Consider the following 21,508-nt stretch of genomic DNA (forward strand, 5'->3'; position numbering starts at 1 on the left):
TCCAAAGGTCTGCCCAAATGGTGATCTGCCATCAGAGCCTTTGAAACAGATTTCTGATGGGTGGTTGATGAAATTAATTGAGGGTAACCTGCAAAGTTGATGCTCTTGGGAATGACTCTTTGTTTGGCCTTTTAGGTTGGTATTTGTCAGAAACCCCAGCCGCTCCATTAAATCATTTTTGTCATTAAAAAAAAAAATATATATATATATATATATATATATATATACACGTTACCTGAAAAGACAGAAAATATGTATCTATGTCTTTATGTCTATAACCATTTGAGAAATAAATCTAACAAAAGGTAGGAATATATGACTTGCCAGGAGAAAATTATAAAACTTTTATTAAACTCATTAAAGAGGACCTAAATAAATTGGTAATTCACTGTTACATTGTGTACGTATGTATGTATATGTATATAATGTGTGTGTATGTTTGAAAAATATATATATACAAGCCCAGACCAAGGTCTACTAGTAAAAACACCAAAACCTTCACATGTGTTACCTTCAGGTAGTGGAATTATAGATCTTTGTTTCTGAATATTTTAGTCTGTTTTAGTTTTTTTTTACCGTCAACCATATACAGTATCGTTTATGTGTTATAAAAATTTTACATTAACTGTGTCATACTGTAAACATCATTTTAAAAATTAGTTAAGAGACTTTGTTTCCTAGAGGAAGTACTTTCTCATTTTTCTACTGTGAGTTTACATTACTTATACAAGTAAAGTCACAAGAACTTTTATCTTTTCTTCTTTTTCTAAGTTCCATGTCTTTACCTTCTTCATCGAGGCTGCTATAACTTTGCCCTTCGGTCAGCAAATCACGCTTCTCATCCTTCCATTCCTGGCTAATTGAGGACACAATCTCCTGTGAGGTTGCCTTCAGGGCGGCAATGGAGTTGCACCGTTTTTTAGAAGGTGAGGCCTTCAAAGCTAGAAAAAGGAAAAGGAGAGACAATTATAGTTATTGTAAAACCACATGAATATATTTATTAAATTAAAATTTTACTCATGATTTATTAAGATCTTAGTCATTATTTCAGTAGGATGAAAGATGCTTTGTTTTATATACATGAGGAAAGGGAGATGATATTATGTTTTGGCAATTTTATTTGTCCAAAATGATTTGACTTAAATCAGAATAGCTTAGAATAAATTTGGATTGATATATCTCTCCAGATGTTGAAATATAGTCTTATTTGAGGTGAAATTCAAATGCTGCTGAAGAATTATATTTCCTCCTCCAAGCAATGTTTTTCTAGGGCTGGGAAGAGGTTGAGTGGGTCGATAAGCACAGATGGTAAAGTAAGGAGAATTCTCATGACCCCAGTTTTATGAACTTGGGACTGGGAATTTCTAAACATGCCAATGTTTAATCTTATACTCATGTTACCCAATTTAACCAAGTTACTTCTGGTTGCTTTTTTCTTTCAGTGACTTTCCACTGAAATTTCCTGCCTTTGGGTCTTTTCTAGGTCATGGTTACTTCAGATGTATAATTCACTCCTGATTTTTGTCCAGACAGCATTGTATAACTTCTGAAGTGTGTTGGGAACCTGAACCAAGGCAAGTGTACTTCACCATCAATCACGCTCACTGAAGGCTGGGACTTTACTTCTGATATGTCAGTGGGAGCTGCTTCAGCTGCAGCCAGACCATCCCCATGTATATTTTCTCCATGCTGCAATCATTCTTCTTGCTCAACACTGTTGGAGAATTTTATTGGAGGGGAGAGGGAGAGGGAGGTTGAGACCTCTTTACGCTTTCCCCTGAACTTGGTGGTAGCAGTGTCTCTCTTCCTTCGGAGGTTTGCATATAGGGATAACCTGACAGCAGATGCATTACAGTGACTGTGTTCAGCCTTGGGAATCTCAGAGCTTAGATGACAGGGGCATCGTCATCTAAGGGGCATCCCATCAGCAGCTTGCAGGGGCATCCCATCAGCAGCTTGCAAAAACTTAATTGGAGAAGGACTTTGGGACACACAAATGAGGAAAGAATAGAGGGCAATCTCTCCACTTAAAGCGAAGGGAAGGTTTATGTGTCCCGTGAGCAGTCTTAGAACCATAATAACATAACTGTAATCAATAACATTTTAGAAGCCTTAAGAATTTGGAAGCCAGCAGCCACATTCCTTATCTCAAACTATCCAGGTGGTCATCTGAGGGAGGTAGGCCCTTCTACAGGTCCAGAAACTGAGAGCAGAGAAACTGTGACCTGCTCAAGGTCACAGAGCTAGAAACCATGAAATCCCAGGTGTCTTTGTTTGAAGTTGCCTAACTGTGGTTCATTTCCTAGCTCTGTGGCATCCTATTTTCTGGTTAAAGTGAGGGAGGAATAAGATAAAACTAGAGTTTGTTTTTCTTTGAGGGGAGGAGACTCGGAATGTTTAAAAACGGATCAAATGGATTTTAGTGGCAAATAAGTGCACCAAATGTGTCATTTTTTGAACTCCTCATCTCATCAAAACAGTGGTCACACTTGCTTTACAGGTGTGAAGTAATCATCCATATGCTGGCTTTGGCTTTAATATTCTATCTGCTAGCTTTCATAAACTCTCAACTCTCACCTTTCAATCCAGTCCAGGTTTGAATCTGGTACTTGAACAACACAGGTTTGAACTGTGTGGGCCCACTCATGTATGGATTTTTTTTAATACCAAATGCTATAGTCCCACATGATCTGGGGTTGGTTGAATCCTTGGGTGCTGAGAAAGCACACATGTGCAGGGCCGACTCTAAGTTACATGTGAACTTTCCATTGTGTCAGGCTTTGGTACTCCTAATGCCCCTGTGATGTTCAAGCGTCAACTGTGTTTTAAAATTTCTAAGTCAGAGGATCTCAAATGTGGTTCAGGGACTGCTAGGAATCCCTGAAATTCTCCTCGAAGGTCTGTGATGTTAAAATTATTTTCTTAACAATATTAAGAAGTTATTTATCTTCCTCACTCCCACACTTTCCTGAGTTTTCTAGATGCTACATGAGCTGTGGTATCGCCACAGAGACTGAATTCAGAAGCATACAAGAGAGTCTGGATGTCTTCTATTAAGCCAGAATTAGGGATCTGAAAAAATATAAAATAATGCCACTTTTCCCAAGCAATTATTTGTTTTGGAAAACATAATTATTTTTCATAATTACTTTGTTAGAAATTTTTTACTTTTTTGTTAATATTGACGTATGTTAACATGCAATTTTTTTTATTGTTACCTTGTAAGAATATTTAAAATTTTCCTCAATTTAAAATTCTAATAGGTTAAATATAGACAGTTATAATCCACATAAATAAAAGCTCTTTGGGGCCCTCAGTCATTTTTAAGAGTGTAAAGTGGCGCTGAGACCAAAAGGTTTGAGAATTGCATAGTTCTTAGGTCAGTGCTAATTCTCTAAACTGAGAAACAACCAGGATCAGAAGAATGTTGGCAGCATCACGGAAGAGTGAATGAGGGGAAGATGCTCAGACAACTGTCTGTACTTGTTGTGGCTTATCATGGACCAAAGGCCAAGATCCCCCCAAAGAAATAGCTCTTTGCTCATTATCAGCAACACATACAATGAACAGCAGAGAAGACCCCAAAACAAACCCCTGCCAGGACCAGATGGCACCTAAAGAAAGCCTTTACTTTTGTCTTAAATGGTCAATCTTCCTTAAAGGAATTATCTGAGCCCATTCAGTGGATAAGGACTTGAATATTGCAGAAATTGAATACCTCAGGGACTTTTTTTTTTTCCCACATTTGGGGAGATCATTTATTTTCCAAACAATTTCATGGATTACAAATATGAACTCAAGTTGTGACTTTTTTTTTTATACCAGAGATTGGGTTGTGGCAATTGGATTCAGTAGGTTTCAAAAGGTTTGACGTCAATCATTGGCATCAGGGTGTGTTTTCAACTCTGTAAAAATCTAATCATGTGCACCTATACCTTTCGTAAGGTTTGATAACTCTGTCACTTGGAGGAAATGGGCGTGGTTTTTGGAGAATATATAAAACATCAAGCAGAGAGCCAAGCTCCTTCTTCTCCAGAGCCTAGAGCTGTTGTGTTTGGACTTGGCTGGGCTGTGGAGACTTTGGAAAGTTACTGCCACCAGAAGGTGAGCACCTAATCAGGGAATTGTTTCGACTGGAAAATCTCAAAGGATGGTTTGGGTTGCTGGTTACTTTCTTTTGTCCACAGAAACTCTTGGATTTGTCTTTGGCTAAATAATGGTGACAGGTATCGTGTGTCCACTTCCAGCTCTACATCCCGCTACTCAACTGCTCCTACCCTTAACTGCTTTTCAGCTCACCTATCTGCCATCCCCTGAACCTCCATGTTCATTCCTACCCCTGGGCCTTTGTACATGCTGTTCCTTCTACTTGAGATGCCCTTCTTGCCTCTCTTCCTAATAAACGCTGGCTTATAGTTTCAGGACTTAATTTAAATATTCTTTTCTCTGTGAAGCTCTCTTTGGGAAGATTGGTTTTATTTCCCTTTGTGTACCTACAGTAGCCTATGCAAAAACTCTATTAACAGCTGCTTTATTACATTATAAATCTTTTACATGTTACAATCCCTGACCCAAAATGGACCATGAAATTACCGAGGGAATTTAATTTTTTTTTTAAAAAAGCTTTCTATATTATTAATGCTTAGCATAGTGTTAGGTACATAATAGGTGCTCAAATGTTGGTTGAAAGAATTAACTGTTGTTCTGAAATTTTAGGACAGTTGATTTTTAATTAATTAATGTATCAGTACTATTCTATTCCTTTCAGGAAACTAAGTTTTAGTACTCTAGACACATTATCTGGGTAGAGAATTTCAGTGAGGTTCCAACATTACGGTGACTAGTATTTGCAGAAAGAATTATAGGATTTTGCAAACATTACTACATTGACAGCATGACTCAATTCTGGGGTGGGATAACAGATTTAAGAAGGCTAAAAAAAATGATTTAAAAAAAGAAACTTGAAGACCAAGTATTGTTTTCTTGGGGGTAGAGGTGGGGAGGGGAAGTTTTCACATACAAAGAAAGTATACCTGTCGTTGAATGGCTGAGTAGAACAGAGCCCCCTGCCAACCTGTGCTGGGAAAGTCTGAACAAGGAATAATCTTTGTTTTATTAAGCCACTGAGAATCCAGAGTTAATTTATTGCTGCAGTAAAACTTAGCTAACATGAGTAATAAACTATTTTTTTAAAATAAAATCACAACAGAAGGGGTGTGTGAATGTGTGTGTATGTGCTTAGTGAAATATTTGGAAATTTATATTCCCAAGTTTAAATTGTGACTTTCTCTGGGTAATGCATTTTCATTATTGTAATTCAATCTGTATTTTGTTCCTCTGAACTTTCTATAATAAACATGTATTACTTTCACAATCAGGAAAAAAAAAAGGAAAGTATGACTGTAGGAATTAAGGGCTTTAACTTAATCATAGCTGATACAGGATCTGGAAGTTGTATTTTAAACTGTCAACTTTACTAATTAAATGGCTACCCTTTGAAAAGCTGGTAGTAGATGAAAAGTCCATTCATTCATTCAATTATTCATCAAATAATGATCGAGGGTCTACAATGTGCCAGGAAATGTGCTAGCTTCTGGGAATATATATGAGACCTACACACAGCCCCTACTTTTCAGGAACTCAAAGTCAAGTGGGGGAGCTAGAACAACAGCTTACTATAGCAGAGTATGGTAACTGCTGTGAAGGAAGCATCATCTGAGCTGAGATGTGAAGGAAGACCAGGGGAAGGATGGAGATCACTACAGGCAAAGGGACAAGAACATGTACAGATGTGGAGGCAGCCTGGAATGTTAGGGGTAACTGCAGGGCACTCAGAGCTGCTGGAGGCTTGAGGGTAGGGTAGAGCATGGAATGGGTGTGAGAAAAGTCACGGCTAGGGAAAGAGAGGCCACGTCACACAGGGACTCAGAAGCGAAGTTAGGATTTTGTGTACTAGGAAATACACTGAAGTTTTTATTAAGAAAAAAAGTTTTTTTAAGCATGGAAGGGTTTTAAATAGGAAATTAGCAAGAGGAGATTTAAACTGATGCCTCTGGCTGGGGTTGGGGGAGATTGGATTGGAAGGGGATAAGACTGGAGGTAAGAGAGGAACATGAGGGCCACAACTTTATGTGGAAAAAAAAAAAAAAGCCCAAACCAAAACCATAAAAATCACAACGGCTGAACTAGGAGAGGTGCTGTGAAAGAAGGGGATGAACTCTTGATATCTCCAGGTGAGACTAGGTATTGGTAAGTGACTGCATGTGGGTGGCTAGGCTTTGACAAAGCTTGATGCCTGCATGTCTGGTTTGGGTAACTGAGTAAACTGTGGTGACCTTCAGGGAGGCATGGACTCAGGATGTGAGGCAGGTTCTTGACCAACCTGGGGGAATCCAGAAATTAGTCCTAATATTTGTGGACAACTGATTTTTCAACAAGGAACCCAGATAATTCAACGGGGGAAAGAAGAGCCCATTCAAGAAATGGTGCTGGGGACTTCCCTGGTGGTGCAGTGGTTGAGAGTCCGCCTGCTGATGCAGGGGATACGGGTTCGTGCCTCGGTCCAGTTAGATCCCACATGCCGTGGAGCGGCTGGGCCCATGAGCCATGGCCGCTGAGCCTGCGCGTCTGGACCCTGTGCTCCGCAACGGAAGAGGCCACAACAGTGAGAGGCCCGCGTACCGCAAAAAAAAAAAAAAAAAAAAAAAAAAAAGAGAAATGGTACTGGGACAACTGGATATCCACATGCAAAAGAATGAATTTGGACCCTACCTCACACCATATACTATAAATTAAATCAATATTTGTAAATCATACACCTGATAACAGAAACATGTGTTGAGAATATATAAAGAACTCTTACAACTCAACAATAAAAAGACAATCTAATTAAAAATGGGCAAAGTATTTGAATAGACAGTTCTCCAAGGAAGATATAAAGGGTCAATAAGCACATAAAAAGACGTTCAACATCATTAGTCATTAGAAAAACACAAATCAGAACCACATTGAGATACTACTTTATACTCACTAGATGTCTAAAATGAAAAAGACACATAGTAACATAGGGCCCGTGAGCCATGGCCGCTGAGCCTGCGCATCTGGAGCCTGTGCTCCGCAACAGGAGAGGCCACAACAGTGAGAGGCCCGTGTACCGCAAAAAGAAAAAAAAAAAAAACACAAATCAAAACCACATTGAGATACTACTTTATACTCACTAGATGTCTAAAATGAAAAAGACACATAGTAACATATGTTGGGGAGGATGTGGAGAGATTGGATCCCTCATACATTGCTGGTGGGATTGCAAAATCGGGTAGCTTCTTTGGAAAGGAGTCTGGCAGTTCCTCAAAATGTTAAATAGAGTTACCATCTGACCTAGTGTTTTCACACCTGGGTATGTACCCAAGAGGAATGAAAACTTATGTCCACAGAAACCCTGTGCATGAATTTTCATAGCAGCATTATTTGTAGTAGCCAGAAATGTAAGCAATCCAAATATCCATCAACTAGTGAGAGGATAAACAATATGTGTTAAATCCATACAATGGAATATTATTCAGCAATAAAAAGAATAAAGTACTACAAGATGGCTAAACCTAAAGTACTACAAGATGGCTAAACCTTGAAAACGTCATGTTAGGCGAAAAAAGCCAAACACAGAAGGCCACATACTGGATAATTCCATTTATGTGACATATTCAGAACAGACAAATCCATAGAGACAGAAAATAAATGAGTAGTTGCCAGGGGTTGGGAAGAGGAAGGAATGAAGAGTAACTGCTAATGGATATGGGGTTTCTTTTCAGGGTAATAAATATGTTCTAAAATTAGATAGTGGTAATGTTTGTACAACTTTGTGAATATACTAAGAATCACCAAATTGCACATTTTAGAAGGGTGAATTTCCTGATATGTGAATTATACCTGAATAAAGATGCTATAAAAAGTAGACTAAGAAATCAAAATGGGAAAAAAATAGATTTGACTACTTGAGAAGTAAAAGACTTGTTACATCAAAAACATGATAAACTATACAAACTGGAAAGGTTCACAACTCACACCATATTTCATGCAATTGAGGATGCCATTGACTGCACCATTAATTTATATACTACTAAGAAAGCAAAAACTCCCAACATGGGGAATCTCATGGAGGAGCCTCACTAAACCTGGGATTCCCATGGGTTACATCCTCCATAAATCTACCAGGGGCCACAAGGAAACTCATGATTTTCAACCACGGCAAAGGGTAAAGAGAGGCAGAAAATCTTCCTTCAAAATTTGAACCAAGTTGGTATTCACACAGGATCGCAGGCTGAATAAATACTATGTTATGGTCCATCTTAGGCAAAAAAGACCTTAAACAGAAAATTTAATTGGTAGTGGTCTCAATTTGAGACCAATTTCAAGATACCACTGAGATAGTCAAATGCGAAACAAAAGTTTTTCTTAGAATGAAATAAGGTTAAAAAAAGAGACTGATATCTTTGACGTGTAGAGTTCATATAAATCATTTGGAAAAATAATAAACACTAATGTAAACGAGCAAATATTACAAAGCTCAATTCTCAAAGGAACTACAAATGGGTAATAAACATGAATAATGGTTGAACTTCACCAGTACTTAAGAAATACAAAATAAAACAACCAGATAACATCTTTTACTTATCCAAGTAGCACAATTTAAAAAGAATAATTCTGGCTAAAGGCTAGAAGAATATAGACTCTCGTGGAAGTCTAGAGTGGCATAATCATTCTGTGCAGTTATCTGCATTTTAAACCCTTAGTACTTCTTCTTGGAATCTATCCTAAAGAAATAGTCATAAGCTTGGACACCATATTTATCTAAAATCATGTTCACAAAAATACTCATTAGAAAAAGGAGAAATAATGTAAATGTCCAAATGATAGAATCTTAAATAGATTAGGGCATACCCATATAATTTTAATGTTGTAGTGTAATTTTAAATGGTTTCTTTGTACAATATACAGTGATACGGGAAACTATTCATATTATAATATGTGAAAAATAGAGGACATATACATAAAATTGTACACCACTATGCTACCATTTTTATATAAACATACAAAGCACAGTAATAAAGATGGTAGGAAGTATGTGAAAATATTAGTAGTGGAGGATCTGAATAGACATTTTTCCAGTGATGACACAGAGATGCCAACAGAAATGGCTGTTATCTGAAAGATGACAAATAATAACTGTTGGTGAAGATGTTGAGAAAAGGGAACGCTTAGGCACTGTTAGTGGGAAGGTAAATTGACCAGCCACTATGGAAAACGGTATGGAGATTCCTCAAAAAGCTAAAAATAGAACTACCATATGATCCAGCAATTCCATTGCTGGATACTTATCCAAAGGAAACAAAACATTAATTAGAAAAGATACACGCATGCCTATGTTCACTGTAGCATTATTTACAACAGCCAAGATATGTGAGCAACCTATGTGCTCACCCATCAATAGATGAATAGATAAAGAAGATCACACACACACACATTGGAATATTACTCAGCCATAAAAAAGAATGAAATCTTGCCATCTGTGGCCTCATGAATGGACCTACAGGGTATTATGCTAAATGAAATAAGTCAGACAAAGAAAGATAAATACTGTATGATTTCACTTATATGTGAAATCTAAAAAACAAAACAAATGAACAAACATAAGAAAACAGAAACAGAATTATAGATACAGAGAACAAATAGGTAGCTGTTGGGCAGATGGTGGTGGGAGAAATAGGTGAGGGAGATTAAGAGGTACAAACTTCTAGTTGCAAAATAAATGAGTCATGAGTATGAAATGTACAGTGTAGGGAGTAGCCAATAATTATGTGATATCTTTGTATGGTGACACATCATAAGTAGACCTATTGTGGTGATCAGTTTGAAATGTATAAAAATATCAAATCACTCTGTTGCATAACAGGAACTAACACAGTGTTGTAGATCGATTATACTTCAAAACTAAACACACTCATAGAAAAAGAGATCAGACTTGTGGCTACCAGAGGCTGGGGGTGGGCGGTGGAGGGGGAATTGGACGAAGGTGGTCAAAAAGTACAGACTTCCAGTTACAAGATAAATAAGCACTAGGGATGTGATGTACAACATGGTGAATATAACGAACACTTCTGCATGTTATAAAGGATAGTTGTTGGGAGAGTAAATCCTAAGAGTTCTCATCACAAGGAAAAACTTTTTTCTATTTCTTTAATTTTGTATCTCTGTGAGATGATGGCTGTCATTAAACTTACTGTGCTCATCATTTCATGATGTATGTAAGTCAAACCATTAGGCTGCACACCTTAAACTTATACAGTGCTGTATGGCAATTATATCTCAATAAAACTGGAAGAAAAAATATTTATAGTGGATATTTCTGGGTTGTGAGATATCAAATAATCTTTATGGTTTTCTTTGTATTTTCCAATATTTTTACATCGAAACGGTTTTACTCTCACAAAAATTAACTCAACATGGATTAAAGACTTAAACATAAGACCTGAAACTGTAAAACTCCTGAAAGAAAACATAGGGAAAAGTTCCTCAACAATGATCTTAGCAATGACTTTTTGGATATTACACCAAAAGCACAAGCAACAAAAGCAAAATAAACAAGTGGGACTACATCAAACTAAAAAACATCTGCATAGCAAAAGAAACAATCAATAAAATAAAGAGGCAGCCTACAGAATGCGAGAAAATATTTGCAAACCATATATCAGATAAGGGGTTAATATTCACAATACATAAAGAACTCATAAAACACAATAGTAACAAAAGCAAATAATCTGATTAAAAATTGGGCAAAGGACCTGAATAGACATTTTTCAAAGAAGACATACAGATGGCCAACAGATACATGAAAAGATGCTTAACATAACTAATCATTAGGGAAATGCAAATCAAAACCACAATGAGATATCACCTCATACCTGTCAGAATGGCTATTATCAAAAAGACAAAAAATAACAAATGTTGGTGAGGATGTGAAGAAAAGGTAGTCCTAGTACACTCTTGGTGGAAATGTAAATTAGTGCAGCCACTATGGAAAACAGTATGGAGTTTCCTCAAAAAATTAAAAAGAGAACTACCCTATGACTAGCAATCCCGCTTCTGGGTATGTATCTGAAGGAAATGAAGTCACTATCTTGAAGAGATATCTGCATTTCCATGTTCACTCAGGCATTATTCACAACAGCCAAGACATGGAAACAACCTAAGCGTCCACTGACAGATGAATGGATAGAAAAAAATAAGGAAATCCCACCACTTGTGACAATATAGATGGACCGTGACAGTATTATGCTAAGTGAAATAAACCAGAAAGAGAAAGACAAATACTGTATGATCTCACTTACATGTGCTAAAAAATTGAACTCATAGACATAGAGAGTAGAAGAATTGTTACTTGAGGCTGACGGGTGGGTGAAATGGGGAGACATTGGTCGAAGGGGACCAACTTCCAATTATAAGATGAATAAGTTCTTGAAATCTAATATACAGCATGGAGACTATAGTTAATAATTCTGTCTTACACACTGGAAAGTTACTAAGACGGTAGATCTTAAATGTTCTCACCACACAAACACATACACACACACACAATTTGTAATTATGTGAGATGATGAAAGTCTTAAGTAACCTAATTGTGATAATCATTTTGCAATATATATGTGCATCAAATCATCACACTGTACACCTTAAACTTACATAATGTTATATGTCAATTATATCTCAATAAAGTTGGGAAAAAAAGCCTTAAAAAAGAAATTGTTTTACTTTCATTAACAAAAAACTCCAATAAATATTATAAGAAAAAAATCTGTCTTATATAAATACAAAATATGAACATTCTACTCTTTCAGTTTTTTTTGTGTGCTAAATTGTTATGAAATTGGACCACAAAATACATAAATGATAAAATAACATAAGTAACAACAGGGTTACTTTTTCCTTTTCATATAGTTAAAAAATTTTCTACATAAATAATACACATCCATTATGGAAAAATTGATAAATATTGATGTAAAGAAAAAGAAAATGCCACACAATCTCATGGTTCGGAATAACCATTGTTAACTTTGGGTTTAGTTTGCTCTTCTTTTTTTATGTCCTTATGGTTTAAAGTTAGGGTATTGATTTGAGATCTTTCTTCTTTTTTAATGTAGGCATTTATAGCTATAAATTTCCCTCTGAGCACTGACTTTGCAGCATCCTCTAAGTTTTAGAAATGTGTATTTTCATTTACATTCATCTCTGAGTTTTTCCTAATTTCACTGTGTTTTCTTCTTTTACCCATTGGTAGTTTGAGAGTGTGTTGTTTAATTTTCACATATTTGTGAATTTTCCAGTTTTCACTCTTTATTGATTCATTCCATTGTGATCGGAAAAGACACTTTGCGTGATTTCAATCTTTTAAAATCTATTGAAATGTGTTTTGAGGACTAACATATGGTCTATTCTGGAGAACACTCCATGAGAATAACTACTGTTAACATTTTTATATATCCCATTAGAATTTTGTTGTGCATTTAGGTATGCAGACCAATAACTATATATATGTGAATGAAGCTAGCTATAAGGACTAAATGTACCTTTAATACATCATTTTTTATTTGTTGCATATTATTCCATTATTTAACTGTATCATAACATATTTAACCAATATATTATAGGGTTGGATTTTAGGCAGTTTATAATTTTTTCCAGCACAAAATTAGACTTTAATGATTACAGCATCAGTAAATACCTGGCTAGGATACTTAACCATAGTTACTAAGTGATTACCACTTTTGGGAGATAAATAGTCCCAACTCTTCCAATAAAAATCTTACAAAGTGAAGTCAGCCAGTAAGTGCTAAAGGTAAAAAAAAGAAATTCATAAAAATCTTACCTTGAATTTTCTTGAAAACTCTGGAATTCATAAACTTTAGAAATCTGTCTGCATAAAAGCTTGGTCTATGAACCGAAACAGTGTCCTGAAAAGACAAATCAGGTACCAGAGGTTTACCTCTCAGTTTGTTTCAAGCTAGAGGAAAGCTCTATGCAGTTGGCTCTCTGTTAGCCAATGTCCTTAACCAGAAGGTGGGGATGTTGGGAGCCACAAAAGAGTGATGCCCACGTGCTGTGTGCCCAGGAGCTGGGTTGGGGCAGGAAGCACAAGGCTCAATCTGAGCAGAGGTTCCAGATACTCATGGTGAAACAGAGCATTAAGAGGGGCAGGGGTGAGATGGCAAAGACTCTGCTTCATAAACCCAAACAGCTGATCCTTGTTCCACTGTGTGCCATGAGGGGCTTTTAAATTCCATTTTTTAACATGGAAGCCAGTGCCTCAAGTGTCATCTGGAATAAAGACATATCACTTTCAGTCAGGAACAAAAACTGGGGACATAAAGGAGCAAAACAGCCCTAAAGTAAGAGTGAGATAGAGGGCAAAAAAAAAAGTTTGCTGGTTTCACTTCCCAATAATAAGGTATGTAGACACCGGGAAGACTCCTAGGAGACAAGGCTGACTGATGACCCCTGTTATGTTCAATTTATCTACTAATTAGATACAGTTGAATTGAATTAAATTGTTAATTCTCTCATGCTTGGTAGGAGTCTTAAGGACTGAGGGGGCATTTTATTACAAGTCCAGGAAAGAAGATGGATGAAGGAGCTAATTCTATATGTTTATTCAGTAGTCATTTATTTACTATCCAAGATACACATTCCTAAAAATAGTAAATTTGCTTATTTAGTGCGCCATTTTGATTTCAGGTTCATGGCGTCCAACAGGGAAACTTCTAAAAATTTACGTTTAGATACTATAAAGTGTCTGTGATGGGTTTAGAAGAAAAAACACACACTGGACCAGAATCCAGAGACCCGGTTCTGGTGTTAGCTCTAATTTTAAAAAGCTGTGTGGTTCTGGGTAAAGACACTATCTCAGTGCCTCAGTCTTTTCATCTGTGAAACTGGGTGTTACAATGAGGCATAAGGTAATTCTGTAATGATTGAGTTACGAAGGACACAGTATGGAGAAACCCTCTTTGCCAAGTTAAAATGGTCCCCTAGACTATCAGTGATGCTGCAGATGTGGTGGAAAATTTCCCACTGGTTTGACATGCACTCTCCCCAGTATTCAGTCAGCTCCTGTTGGAAGTGGACACAAATTCACAAGTACCATCATTTAAAAATATGTACGATGCAAGATGATTAAGATTCTTGCTTTCCAAGAGAAGTTAGATTGTGATTCTCCTTGGTATGAAGAAGCAGTGTTTAAAGAAGAGGCACTTTTGTAAAAAGACAAAAATAAGTCTTAATTATTGCTTATAATTATACAAATATATAATCAGCACAGAGATGCTGATTATATATTTGTGTAATTAAAAAAAGACACCAAAAAACAGAAGATATATCTTATTTAGACAAAAGTAGGGGCTCCTTAGAAGCATCTGACCAATAGAGGACTAGGCCATTCAGAGCACAAATCTCATTTGGTAACAGGGAATTGAAATTGTGTCAATAAACAGAAGGAGAATGAAACAGAGGGTGTTTACTCTCTTTCCCTTCCATATTCAAGGCATTAATGTAGTTGCTACTTTTCTCAGCTAGAAGGAAAAAAAATTAACCTACCATCTTGGCCTTTTCATAAAAAGAATCTTTGATTTGAATAACAAGCCTAAGTTTGATTCTCAGAAACAAACTTGTGAACCTGTTGTTTAAAAGTGCATTCTGTCGAAGGTCATTCCTTAGCCTGTGGACAAAATGCAGATCTTTCATGCTGAAAGGTTATTCCCAGTCTTCCACAGAACTGAAAAAGTGGGTGTTCTTTTCCAAAAAAGGAGAAGAATAGCATCTATAATTTATCTTTGCTTCAAAGGAAAGCATCTGCTAACATCTTAAAAAAATGTGTGAGCAAATCTTTGACCAATATATTCTCTGGAAGTGTCACTTTGAGTTATTAACTGAGGGAGGCTGAGGCCATAAATGTTCTGTCAACAGCAGGAAGTTCAAATTTAACATCTAGATAGGAAGTCTCGTGTGTGTGTGTGTGTGTGTGTGTGTGTGTGTGTGCGTGCGCGCACATGTGCGTGTACAAAGAGAGAGAGAGACAGAGGCTACTCTTAGATAACCGATGGTTTTCTTCAGTCATGCCACTTCTGGGTCCAAAAGACATCCTCATGTCAGTCAGCCTTTGTCATGTATAAATCCAACACAACCGAAAAAGTTTTCCCTTCCTATGTCCTTATTATGTTAGGCATCATGTTGAACACTAAGGGGCATTATTTAATTTAACCCTCACATCAGCCTATGAGGCAGGTACGAGGTACTATTACTAGGCTTCTGCTACAAATGGGAAACCAGGCTAAGAGATGACAAGCAAGCAATGTGTCTGGGACACATGGCTAGTAAAGTGGTTTGAATGCAGCGTTCAAGCCCAGGGCTGTTTACCATCAAAGTAGGGTTCAAATCCCTCTGAAGCTTGGTCTTGGGACAACTTGAGTTCAAGTGCCCTACTGGTCTTCCCAGTGTCTTTGAAAAGTCTCCTCCTTTTTCTCACCATCTCATAATTGGGCCCTGCAGATTGCACATAAAAACGAGACCTCATTTTGTTTTTCTGGCCTCTACCTAGTCACCGGCTGGATGGCCTCTATTTGAAGAGCTATTCACATTTATGTTGTCTTTGTCCTTAGATTTGAACAAATCTGCTAGGCTGAGACCCTGAGTTTATAAAGATCTTTGTTTCCTTTCCTCTTCTAGTGACATGGCTTCCTAGACATACTTTGAAGTCTCTGAGAAATCAGAAAAATATACAGTTTAATAAGGAGCATGATAAATCACTTACCCCATCATAAACAAGAGCTTTCCAGGAATGTTCCAACTTTTTCATTAACCTAAACATAAATGGACAGAAAAATAAGAATATAAAATCACTCCCATTTGGTGAATTTTCAGAACCTTTCATTCATTTATTTTGAAATAATAAAAGACTACTTCCCCAAATTTCTTACCTATATGATTGCAGAATATCAATAATGCCCATAAATAAAAGTAGCTTTTCTCCCTTATGGCTTTTAGCTGGAATGCCTCCCATTCTGTGAATAGAGCAAAAGAGAAAAAATTTATATGAATAGGAAGTTAAAAATCATTTCTAATAAATAGACTGTAAATGAAAATGGTTAGTCTCTAAGAATCCTGGACTCTCTCTCCCTTCATCTTTTTTTTTTTTTTTTTTGCTTCAGCTAAAGTCTTCCTGGGAATCCAGAATGATGTACCTCCCCTGAAGGAGAATAACACCATAGCTGTGAATTCTGAAGAGCTGGATGGGAAGAATTCACTTAAAAAATCATTCCTACTTTAAAACCAAGAGCAAGAATTTTAAAGTATTTCAAAATACTGCTCATCAAAAATGCAAAACTTTTATATACTTACCATGAGATTTTTAAATAAAATATAGAACAGCACAAAGAAAAAATATATAAAGAAGCCATTCCTAGGATGCAAAGATAAACACTATCAACATTTGGTACATCTTTCCTCTGTGTGTGTATATTTATTAATACACAAAAGCTATTATTTAATTTATCATGTTTTATAACCTGAATTTTTCACTTGCTAAATGATGAACATTTCTTCATATTCAGTGCTAATGTGCTTTTAATGGCTGTATAGTACTTCACTATACTGATACAGAATAATTTGTTTAATGAGTTATTGGACATTTAGATGGATTTATAGAAAGGATTAAAAAAATCTTTAATATGTATGAATTTCCTTCATAAAAGTGAAACGTGCCTGTTATTTAGTCATTGTTGGAGAAATGATTTCTTTCTTTCGGTCTCCTTGCTCAGCTAAGTACACACACGTGACACAACCAAAGAAAATTACTGAAATGGTTGACTGTAATTGTTTCTGTTAGTCAATGTGCACTTTTTATACATGCAAACTAATCCTGCAGTTACTATCACATCTCGTTGAAGCAAGAGATCACATCTGCCAGGGTATAGGACGAGGACAACAGAATCCTCTAACGCACATAAAAAGCTCTGAATTGTGGACATAAGTTCTATCATGTATTTGCTTAAATACATGTTTATTCAAATTCAAAGAATATTCACCCTGCTTGTGGTGGATGTTTTGAATATGTAGTAAATAGGGATAAAAACATTTTTAGCCATTGTTAAAAAATGGAGCCATTTGAAAAAAGAAACCATGTGGGTGAAAGAATGGTAATAACTCGAAAAACTGCCACTCATCTAGTTATCCGTGGATGAAAGGAAATAAGGCTGGCTTAATCCACTTTAGCACCAGGTAGGAATCTATCCCTAAAGAGCCACCATGAAGGGAACATGCTTGCATTTAATTATCCAATGACGTTGGCTGCCACGATCAAGGATATGTGTGGGCAGGTGCTGCACTTACGTGTCCGGGTTCTCTGTGATGATCCCGTCTCCCGATTTCCCTGGACCCTGGATGGATTCCATTGCTGTTGAGTAGAGGACCTTTTGCATCCCAGACCGCTTAGCATCAGGCACATTTTGTGAAATCTCCTCTTCTTTCTCTTTGAGGGAATGGTCCAAGATGTGGATTCCCAGCAAAAGGCTATAGTCCATGATCTTGAAGCTTTCCAGCACCTGAGTAAGGAAAAGAACAAGGAGGCCCGTCACTCAAATGGCTTGTAGATCTCATCTGCGCAGAATCAGAGAGATATGCAGACATGCAGCTCTTGCTTGCCTCCCAGAGGGTGGCTGAGAGAGGAAAAATCAAAATAAAAACATTTGAGGTTATGATTAGGTCATGTGCAGTAAGGATTATCACCATGGCTCCGAGATGATACTTTTATGTAAATATAGAATAAGCACATCTTTCCTGAGCACTCCATGAATGTTTCACCAACAGCATTTATTGAACACTTTCCATGTGCCAGGTGCTAAACGGTTCATTTGGATTCAATCCTCACAACTCTTTGAGCTAGGTGCTATTATTATCTCTGTATTACAGATGCAAAAAATGAGACACAGAGAGAGAGATAATTTGCTCAATATCACACAGCTTATAACTCACACTGCCGGGATTTGAACCCAGGCAGTCAACTCCAGCATCTTAGGTACTAGAGGAGAGACACCAACAACCAATGGTTTCTACAAGCCTGTATACCCTCCTCAGCACGAAGACTCAGCTGGAATGGGCTTTTGTCTGAAATCTGTTCTCATAAACTTCCATCTTCCTAGAGTTTAGTGGTCTCCTTTTCAAAGCTTGACTTTCAAAGTTATCATTCGGTTCCCTGCAGCGAGTCTTTTCTAAATGTATGGTCTCAACAAAGAACAGGACTCACTGTTTAATTATCCACTCAGCAAACAGTGGGAAAGAGAAGGAATTGAAAGTAGCTGGATGCAGCCAGACAAAGGAGATAGCAATGCTCTGACAGGAAAACGACGGAGACACAGTCGAGATGCGAGACAGGCCATCAACATGGCTTCCGAGTGTGGGTAAGTCTTTGACACTCAGGACCCTTCAAGTGAGGAAGAGTGTTCAGGAGGGGTTCAGGAAAATGGGGTGTGTTCCTCTATGATAAAGTTCTTTTCCTAATAGTCTGTCTATGATTCTCTTCCTAAAACAGGTTTTTTTTCCTTTTTTTTTTTTAACACCTTGGCATTTTTCACACAAAGTTGCTCAGGAAATCAAAACAGCCCAGAAAGACCAGTTTGCACAGCAGAATAGCTATCTCTGAACCAACAAGATAATCTATCACTGTACCCTAGCTAGGAAATGCCTTTGCAGATCAGAGTCTATAGATAATTGTTTAACCAGGGACTGAATACGTACCCAGAATATCTTACACTTCTCATTCTCCCTCAGCCCAAGTGCTTTTGATCGGGTTATACTTCTGAAAACGGAAATCATAAAAAGCCAACAAGGGCTTCCCTGGTGGTACAGTGGTTGAGAGTCCGCCTGCCGATGCAGGGGACACGGGTTCGTGCCCCGGTCCGGGAAGATCCCACATGCTGCGGAGCGGCTGGGCCCGTGAGTCATGGCCGCTGAGCCTGCGCGTCTGGAGTCTGTGCTCCGCAACGGGAGACGCCACAACAAGTGAGAGGCCCGCGTACCGCAAAAAAGAAAGAAAAAAAAAAGCCAACAAAAATATCACTGTACTTCTAGCCTGCTTACTAGTGCCCTTTTGGTGTGTCCCTATTCCTTTAAAGGTTCTGGGCTTGTGGTACCCAGGAGCACAGCTTGGATGTTCAGCAGGAAAAGGTTGGCTGACACAGAAATTCTGGTCAATGGGCTATAAAATAATGGCTTCACGATCTGCTGGAGGGAACAGCCCTGTGCTCAATGGGTGAAAGTCACAGCCTTGTGCCCTGCACAGCCCAAAGTGCCCATTGGTAAATGTCCCCCCCCCTCCCCCCGCCCAAAGCAGTGAACTGGTTTCAAAAGCAAATTCTAATCAGTCCCTGTGACAATATTGTAAATGTTCCCAACAGGCATCTAGAGTAGTGAAAACTGAAAGGCACTCGTGGACTCCATTATTTGTTTCATTTTTCTCTGCAAAGCATCCATATAATAGTCCTCCTTGTTAATAAGCTTTCTTTATACAATACTTTTTCTTATAATTTCTTATAATACTTTTTTAATGCATGATTCAACGTGAACTGTTTCATTTGTACTTAGAGTCTCCTTTCTTGCCCAAGGACAATCCAAAGAGAACATGTGCATTTTATAAGAAATATGAAGTCAGGCTGTGGTCCAACTTCAACTGGTAGACAAGGCAAGAAATGATTTCATCGCTTTAAGTGGTCAAATATTAGTCTGGGTTTATTTAAAAAACATACAAACCAAAACTTAGAGAACTAGGAAAAAGTTACAAATAAATTTTAAACAGAGATTAGTTTCCTCTATACTCTTTTTGTTTTTTGGGTTTTTTTTTTGCGGTACGCGGGCCTCTCACTGTTGTGGCCTCTCCCGTTGCGGAGCACAGGCTCTGGACGCGCAGGTTCAGCGGCCATGGCTCACGGGCCCAGCCGTTCTGCGGCATGTGGAATCCTCCCGGACCGGGGCACGAACCCGCGTCCCCTAGCATCGGCAGGCGGACTCTCAACCACTGCGCCACCAGGGAAGACCCTTTCCTCTGTACTTTTAAACTGGATTGCCAGCAACCCTGAAGGGGCTTCACTGACCTCAGGGGGCCAGGCTTCTACTTTCCGAGTGAAAGTCTTAAAAAAAAAAGGATAAATTTTATTCCTATTGTGTGGAAAGTTGACCATGATATTTGGATTTGAGGTTAGGGAAAGTCACCATCCATAAAAAACGTTAAGGAAGAAAATGATAAATATATAGACATATATATATATATATTTTTTTTTTTTTTTGCGGTACGCAGGCCTCTCACTGCTGTGGCCTCTCCCATTGCGGAGCACAGGCTCCGGACGCGCAGGCTCAGCGGCCATGGCTCACGGGCCCAGCCGCTCCGCGGCATGTGAGATCTTCCCGGACCGGGGCACGAACCCGCGTCCCCTGCATGGGCAGGCGGACTCTCAACCACTGCGTCACCAGGGAAGCCCTAGACATATATTTTAAATCAAATTCCCAAACTTGTGTAATGAAAAATTCCGGGAACAGATTTTAGTCACGTGCACTGCAGATCTGCATCAATTACGAACAAAATAGTTCTGTTATTCATATCCTCTCAGATCTTTAATGAAAGGAATCGATACATCTGCCAAATCTTAACATGCGAGCTTTGAGAGGGTGCAACGTCCTGCAACGTAACAGACGCCAGTCTCATCAGTCACTCAGGCGCACATTTCCTCCCAGAGTGTCGGCCTGACCTCACTGTTGCTGGTGGATCCTGTACCTATGCATTTGCTATGCAAAACACAGTTGCAAGTCAGATACAGGTGCTTTCCCATCTAGCTTGGGCAAGACCTTACTCCAGGAAAGATTCACAGATGTATGTAAAACTGAAAGCAAGCTGAAATACCACAATGCTTTTTATCGTCAGAGCCAGATTATTTTTTCTCTTATTTCTCAAGGACTATTTTTAAGTCAGTAATAATATCGGAATGTGGTATAAAAGTCAATGTTAAAGCAGCTGCTACAAAATCCTGACGATGTGATCAAAACTATCTTTTTCTGACAGAAACAGACTCACAGACTTAGAGAACAAGCTTAAGGTTACCAGGGCGGAAGGGTAGGGGGGAGGGATAGTTAGGGAGTTTGGGATTGACATGTACACACTGCTATATTTAAAAAGGATAACCAACACGGACCTACCGTGTAGCAGAGGGAACTCTGCTCAATATTATGTAACAACCTAAATAGGAAAAGAATTTGAAAAAGAATAGATACATGTATATGTATAACTGAATCACTTTGCTGTATACCTGAAACTAACACAACATTGTTAATCAACTATACTCCAATACAAAATAAAAAGTTTTAAAAAACCTATCTTTTTCTGAAATAAAGCATATCCTCTAGGCTCTCATGGCTGGCA

At 38.0% G+C, this 21,508-nt stretch overlaps 1 protein-coding gene across 4 annotated transcripts in view; it reads right to left on the reverse strand.

Moving 5' to 3' along the window:
- The window catches only part of PIP5K1B (phosphatidylinositol-4-phosphate 5-kinase type 1 beta), a 326,914-nt gene that overhangs the window by 87,833 nt on the left and 217,573 nt on the right, over window positions 1–21,508 (reverse strand). For all 4 annotated transcript variants that reach the window (XM_067744231.1, XM_067744230.1, XM_067744228.1 and 1 more), the window contains 5 exons: window positions 17,434–17,645; window positions 16,023–16,106; window positions 15,857–15,905; window positions 12,920–13,004; window positions 786–941 (listed from right to left, as the gene is read on the reverse strand). In XM_067744231.1, the coding sequence (XP_067600332.1) occupies window positions 786–941; window positions 12,920–13,004; window positions 15,857–15,905; window positions 16,023–16,106; window positions 17,434–17,645 (586 nt within the window). The remainder of the gene's footprint in view (window positions 1–785; window positions 942–12,919; window positions 13,005–15,856; window positions 15,906–16,022; window positions 16,107–17,433; window positions 17,646–21,508) is intronic.

Source organism: Pseudorca crassidens, chromosome 7, assembly GCF_039906515.1.
Source record: "Pseudorca crassidens isolate mPseCra1 chromosome 7, mPseCra1.hap1, whole genome shotgun sequence".
Lineage (NCBI taxonomy): Eukaryota > Metazoa > Chordata > Mammalia > Artiodactyla > Delphinidae > Pseudorca > Pseudorca crassidens.